This window comes from Ziziphus jujuba, chromosome 8 (genome assembly GCF_031755915.1).
Source record: "Ziziphus jujuba cultivar Dongzao chromosome 8, ASM3175591v1".
NCBI lineage: Eukaryota > Viridiplantae > Streptophyta > Magnoliopsida > Rosales > Rhamnaceae > Ziziphus > Ziziphus jujuba.
In genome coordinates, this window is record NC_083386.1 from 4,767,659 (window position 1) to 4,775,000 (window position 7,342).

Consider the following 7,342-nt stretch of genomic DNA (forward strand, 5'->3'; position numbering starts at 1 on the left):
ATATATAGTTTTGTCTCTTGTATAAATATCAATATAACTAATGAAAATAGTTGAATCGAAGTTTCCAGAAAACTAAACAGAGTTCTTTCTTCTCTCTCTCTCTCTTCTCTGTTTTTCTTTTTCATTTCTTTTCTTTCTTTGGGTTTCAGATTTTCTCAATACCATACCCTAAAAGATCAAGAATTTCCAAGTTTTTGATCTCTCCAATCATAGATATGTCTTCCACATTCTGGCAACGCAAAATCAATATGCGGAGATTTCCCAGAGAATATAAAGATGAAGATAATTTTTCTAAATGTTCATGAGAACCCAGAGGTAGAACTTGGAGATTTCACAAAGAACGTAAAGATAAAGGTACTTTTTCTAAACGTTCATCAGATCCCAGATGCAGAACTCTTAAGATTTTTTGTGATTTCAAAAAATTTCTCTGGGATTTGGGAAGTTTCGCTTTGCCTCTTCCAAATTAACTCAAGCTGTTTATATTCTAACCCTTCACGAAGTAGCTCGGCTACATAACAATTATGTAGTAAAATCGCCTTTGATTTTTCAAGAACTTCTCTTTCAAGCTATCGTACTTCAGAATAATTTGTAAAACAATAGATATGACTTTTTCTTGCAATTGATATGGCAACGTCACGAATAATATCGTGCATTGTAACTGAATGGTGATATTCACCATCCAACAACAGTGCACGATCTTTTAGATCATTGATCAAACTATGCACTTTAACTCTAGCGTCTTGCAATTTATGTATATTTTTTAATATCCCCCGGCGCAAGCAACATCTTATCAAATTCTCTATTTGTATACTTACATCTTCTCCGAACAAACTACAAAGCAAAAGTAGTAACTTTGCTTCGTTCTTGTGTACATAATTATAACATAATTCGATGCTATTGAACACTTTTTCATTCACTTCACTATTGATATCTGATCGGTTTTGAGTTCTTCAGTTGGTTCAAGACATCCTACCAAATATCTTGTCTTCGATCTTTCAATGCACATGCAATTGTTTCAATGGTAATTGGAAGACGTGCACATTCTTCAACAATATCATTTACCAGATCTGCACATTCTGAGTACTTTTTCAACCGTTTGAGCCACTATAGCGCTGAACCGGTTCAATGCTTCAGCCTCTTCTAGAAGTCCAACTTTGAAAATCTTATCAACACCCATGTTAGTTTGCAACACTCGTTCGAATCTTGACGTAAACAATATCTTACATCCTTTCTGATCACCGTCAAAAACTATTCCAACATCTTTGAGGTTGAGTTCTTTCCAAACATCATCTAGAATTATCAACAACATCTTTTCCTGCTGCGATCTATTTCGCAGCAGAAGTGCTCTTTCAGGTATGGTTTCCATATCAAGTTGTAGATCTAGTCTTTCTGCAATTGCTTTTTGGATATTTTTGACATCTGGAGTATTTGAAACAGGAACCAGAACCGCTTCACTGAATAATTCTAGCTCCAAGGCCATTCTTGAAACTTCTTTAACAAGCGTGGTTTTGCCTGTACCTGGCATCCCATGCACCCCGATCATTCTGGTGTTGCCATCTCCCAACGCCTCTAATATTCCATCCACAATTTCACTTCTTGAGTCGAAGTTTATGTAATATTTGTTTGTAAAATCACTTTGCAGATGGGGACGGTGAGAAATGTTTTCAAAGTTGACCTCGCCTTTGATTTTAACAACAGACACGCCCATCTTCTTGGCTTTCTTACTTAGTCCATACCGTGGCACAAAATTCAGAAGCAACAACCCTCTGAAAGTACACCACCCTGTGTTTGCATGGTTTTCATCTTCTAAAATCTCTTTGGCTTGTTTACTTATCCCTTCTGCATCCTTTTGCCAGTTCTTGGTAATTTCAAAAATTGCATGACCTTTTCTTATGGCATCATCCACCAACTCCTTCATCTTCTGTTCTTCAAGACCCAAATTGTGAGTTTCTGTTTGCAGGTTGCTTATGTTGCTTTTGAATTGGAAGATATAACCCAACTGACGACCAATTGCTCCAACCGTGCAATCAGCAATTTTTCAGCAATTGCAGCTACACCGATCTGAGCAATACAGCCCACATTTGCCTTAAATATGATTCAACAAAATACGCGATCATTATTAAGATATCTACCCAAAAGTGTAATAACAACAACAACAACAACAACAACAATAATAATAATAATAGAAACAATAATAATAATAATAATACTAATAGATACTAGAAGGCCTGCAGAAGCCAAGATGATGATAATAATAATAACAAGGAAGGGAAGTAAAGCACGTACCTAGCAGTACAATCTCCTGTGTTATACATTGATAGGAGCTTCACGAGCAAAGTAATCCAAATCTTTTTATTTTTTATTTTTATTTTTATATTTTTTGATTTTCAATATAAAAGAAAAAAAAATTCAATCTGAGTAGAATCCAAAAAAAAAAAAAAAAAAAATCGAATCAAATGACAAAAAGGTAAGCCAAGAAATCCACTGCAGAAAGAACAGAAAAAATGAAAAATACAAGGAAACAGAGTGGGAGCAGAGTGAGAGCAGAGTAAGTGCTAGCTCTTCCTTTTGATATCATTTTTATTTTTATTTTTATTTGGTGTTGAAGAAAATAAGAGAGACGCTTAAAAGCTCAAAGATGTTGACAACAAGAAGGGAAATCAAAGGGCACAAAAGCAAAACCAAGAGATCCAACGGTGTTTCCTTTACAATCACTGCAGAAATGAGAACAAAAGAAGATATACAATTAGGAAACCAAAGAATGCATAATTCTCTTCAGTAAAACAACGAGATAATGTGTATCAGAAATTGAGAGGATGTAGTACTAGACTGATGAATTTCATTATGGGAAAAGGATAATAAACGAACTGTTGAATGTACATACATATATATATATATATATATATATATAATACTCTGACAAAAATTACACAAAAAAAAAAAAAAAAAAAAGGAAAGGCATACCTATATATATATATATATATAGATCTTTAAATTGAAGCTGGGCCATTCTGTATATGCTTTTAGAATGATAACTTTGTCCCTTATTTTAATCAATGGTAAACATGAGGAGTTGATATGATGATGTTTGGTGACGGAGCCAAGACATAGGAAACAACACAGAAAAAAAAAAAAAAAAAATCCCTGAAATTACTATTTTGCCCTCATTTATGAAATGTAAAATAGGGGCTTCGTGCCCAACAGCAGCAGCTAGAGGGTTTTTTCCTTGTTTTTAGAGAGAGAAACAATGGGTTTATCAAAACCATCCATCAATGGTGTCATACTCTGGTAATTAAACTTGTAATATCTTCAAGTTAATGAGAATCATTACCTCCTTATTTGTCCATGAACATAGATCATCTTGATCGAATCATATAAAAACTTTTGTGTGTTTTTTTCTCTCTCTTCTCTTATATTTATGCGTTTGTTTTTCTCTCTCTAGATTTTTCATTGAGTTTGTTCTAAAATCATTTATTTCACCTATATTTGTTTGTTTGTGGACTATTTCATCTATATTTGCTTGTTCTAAACTAATATAATTAATTAATAGAATATTATTTGACCCTGGTTGGCATCATCCCTAGTAATAAGTAAAATTATTAGGGAGAGAAAAAAACTTAAATTTTCAACCAAAAATTAAGTTGTTAAATTAAGTTAGTTCGATTGATATGCTCTTATTATATTCATGAGATTGTGAATTCAAGGTACATTCCGTCCCTTTTAGATTAAGATTTGTTGTAGAAATAAAATAAATAAATTAGCTTGATATGCTCTTATTATATTCATGAGATTGTGAATTCAAGGTACATCCCGTCCCTTTTAGATTAAGATTTGTTGTAGAAATAAAATAAATAAATTAGCTAATTAAAAATTAGGTTGATTATCATCAATTATTAGTTGATCATCATCATCATCTTTACTTTTTTTTCTTTTTCTTTTTTTTTTTTTTCATTTTTTGGACGTTCATCATCTATACTTAAAATCGAAGTACTTTAATTTCATGAATATATAAACGAAGTCTAAGCTCTTACCAAAACATAGCGTGATTTTCTCATGATGACTTTCATCTATGGCATACCTTGCTGTGTTTTCAATGTTAAAAGGCAAAGAGAGCTAGATGGATTACCGATAAGAGTGTGGAGGCATTAAGATCTTGACTCTATACTATACGTGCTGCTAAATGAAATATATACAATAATTCAGCCAAATATGTAAAACAAATATATATATATATATATATATAGTATTAAACATAATAATACCTATGGATATGGATGAACGAAAATTCAAAGTGTCGCTATTATATATTATTAAAAAGAAACAAATAAATAAAAGAGTAGGGTTCGTAGTTGGCAGCCAGCTTTTCTAATTTTCATTTGGTAGGACCACACGATAATGACGGATCGTATTCCTTTCACAATTGACTCAACGCTACACTTATATGCAACATTTTACCAGTACTTTTGCTCCAACCATAATGCATTAATTTATTATACACACACACACACACACATATATATATATGAATAGGTGTGAACATATAATTTTCCAAATAACTTCATATATTTGGAACAGGAACATCTATACCAGGCCAAACCTACCAAGTGTCGAGGCACCATTAATTAGTACAGTATCCTAAAGTTGCTTCACATCTCCCATGAAACCTTAAGAATTTCTTACTGCAAATTAATCGTTCTATGTTTCCTTTTCCATCGTGAAGCAAAAGCAACTTTTAAATTTTTTTTTATAATTTTCCTTTAGTTTTTTGCTTTTTAATAGTAGGAAAATCAACAACATTCTTGAATATCGCAAAAGCCACCAGGATTTGGTTTTCAAGTTTCTAGCTTGGACAAACTGTTTTCTCAGAGGAAAACAGAGTATACCAAAACTTACTATTGACTTTTTGCAATAAGAATCAAAAGATTTGTTTGGAGATTCCATATACAAATCGATCCAAAAACACTAGTTACTAATATTTTTATTTTTTTATTTTTTGGGTAGTCTGCTTACAGTGGACATAAATCTTGCTCACAAGTTTTCCAAAAATTATAAAAACAAAAGAAATAGACTAAATTAGAATGAATATGACATTGTTAAAACAAGTTACTATTTTGTTGATTTATCAACTTCTCTAGCCTACAGTCCAAAAAAGAACAAAAAAATATGGATGTTTCTAGCCTATATATGTGTATACATATATCCAAGAGTAACCAAATATCCTAATATGTTCAGTAAGAAATAACAAAATATTCAATTTTTCAAAATATTCAAATTAATTTTATAACAAAAATCCTCTATAATTTAACACGTGAAAAAGAAAGTCGCTCCAACTTTAATGGACTTTAAGAATCAGTGGGCCATGTTATCGACCTAATTGGGACTCCACAAGAAAACAGAGGGCCTTCTTAGGGGTTTGGGGGCTCCATCTTTGAGAGCACGCCTCATCTTCATTCACTGACATTGATATTTGGTTGTGCAAGATATTTAGTGAATGTTTAATATTCTGTCTGGCATGGTCCCCACAAGATTTTGAAGTTTTTTATTAAAATATTTTTAAATAAATATAAAATGGAGTATAATTTTACATATGGCCCCTGTTAATTTTTCAATTTCTTTTCATTGTTATTACTATTGTTATAAATATTCTTGTTTAGTAAATTTTCAATGTTAACTATTCAATCCTAATTATATGTATTTTTCAAACAAAAAAATGCTAATTATATTTCAATTTTAAAATTTACTTTATTAGTTATAAATTTATAAATTCTTGATATTATCTCTTTAACTTAATCCTAATCAATCTAAATGTTTTTTTTTAATATAAAAAAAATTACAATCAATCGAAACTTAAATACTAAAACAAAAAATTAAATCTTTCTTCCTTCTATCATAATACACAAATATAAATATACAATGCTATGTACTCTTAGCAATAACAAAACTAATTGGAATTGAATCTCAAATTTCAAGGAGACTAGGTGATTTTTTGGTTTTTTATCAATTTGTAATTCATATATGTAATTATATGTCTTTAAATGCGTATAGATGGATTTTTTTTTTTTTTTTCTTTTTGAATCTTCAAGTGTCCAGTAAACATATAGAGATTAGTACAAAAGGTCAAAGGATGGTTAGAAAATAAAAATGTTTAATTTAGTAATGTAATTTTTGTTTATTTTAAATCCTAAATAGTAGTTTCTTCACTTAATAATTTAATTTTGTATAAATTTTATATAAATCTTGGCCCCGAGAATATTGATTTGCTATTTTGTTTGGCTTTTGAAGCATCTTGCTAAGTTTAAAAGTTGTTTTTGAAGTATTTAAATAATTTTCTGAAGGCATTCTAAATTTTTAGAAGTGTTTCTAATTAAAATCAATCAAGAATAACTTATGTTATTATGCTAATATAGCTTATGATTCATGGATTATATTCCTTCCTCATGAGTATCACTATTTTAATTATACAATATTTAAATATGCAGCTTTTTTTTAATCTTTTTTTTTATACAAATTATTTAATTTACAAACTATTCAAAATTTTCTCATATTCCATATGATTTGAATTCGTACTCTTATAGGCTCAACTATTGGAGCTATTTTTTTTTTAATATAAATTAACTAATTTACAAATTAGCTAAACTCTTCTCGCATTTTCTGTGAATCAAACTCCTGCTCTCATGGATGCAAATAGGAATATTCAACCATTAAAGTTACCTAGGAGGGGTGACATAAAAATCAATATATAATTCTTGTGACTACATTCAATTAATCACAATTGTATATCAAATTGGTTTGCATATATAATCTTAATTTTCCAAATAATTTCATCTATCTTTTTTAATTGAAAAATTGTATAATAAAACCTATTAATCAGTTTTTTTTCTTTTTTTCTTTTTTTTTTTTTAAAGTATCGTAGTGGGTTGCTTCTAATTTTAATTCTATAAAAACAATTTGGTCATTTTAGTATTATTGGTCTCATATATTTGTACTTGGCCGGACCTGCCACAGCGAGGCACCGTCAATTAATTGTATCCTGAAAGCTGCCGGAGCTGGACGTACGACTTCTGTGGGCACCACTAATTAGCTGGCACCATTAATTAACTGTATCCTGAAAGATGGCCCTAGCTTTCATGAGCCTTACAATAAGTTTGGATTGCAGGTGGAAATAAAAAGAAATGATAGCTTTTAAAAATTTATGTATATATATATATATAGTCCATCTATGGTGCGGACGGTCCTCATGCGGACCACAATATTGGTGACGGTTTTTCATAGTATTGGTGACGATTTTCTAAGAAACCGTCATTAATACTATGAAAACTGTTACTAATATTGTGGTCTTCAT

General features: G+C 30.5%; 1 protein-coding gene across 2 annotated transcripts; it reads right to left on the reverse strand.

Moving 5' to 3' along the window:
* LOC107405462 (probable disease resistance protein At5g43730) lies at positions 1-2,884 on the reverse strand. 2 transcript variants are annotated; one of them, XM_048470394.2, is made up of 2 exons: positions 2,287-2,884; positions 1-2,061 (listed from the first exon to the last, which is right to left on the reverse strand). In XM_048470394.2, exon 2 carries the CDS (start codon positions 1,916-1,918, stop codon positions 1,055-1,057), a length of 864 nt encoding a protein of 287 aa, XP_048326351.2. In that variant the 5' UTR covers positions 1,919-2,061; positions 2,287-2,884; the 3' UTR covers positions 1-1,054. The 2 variants fall into 2 exon arrangements, with proteins under 2 accessions (XP_048326351.2, XP_048326350.2); XM_048470393.2 differs by having other exon boundaries at positions 1-2,085.
* Positions 2,885-7,342: the final 4,458 nt, after the last annotated feature.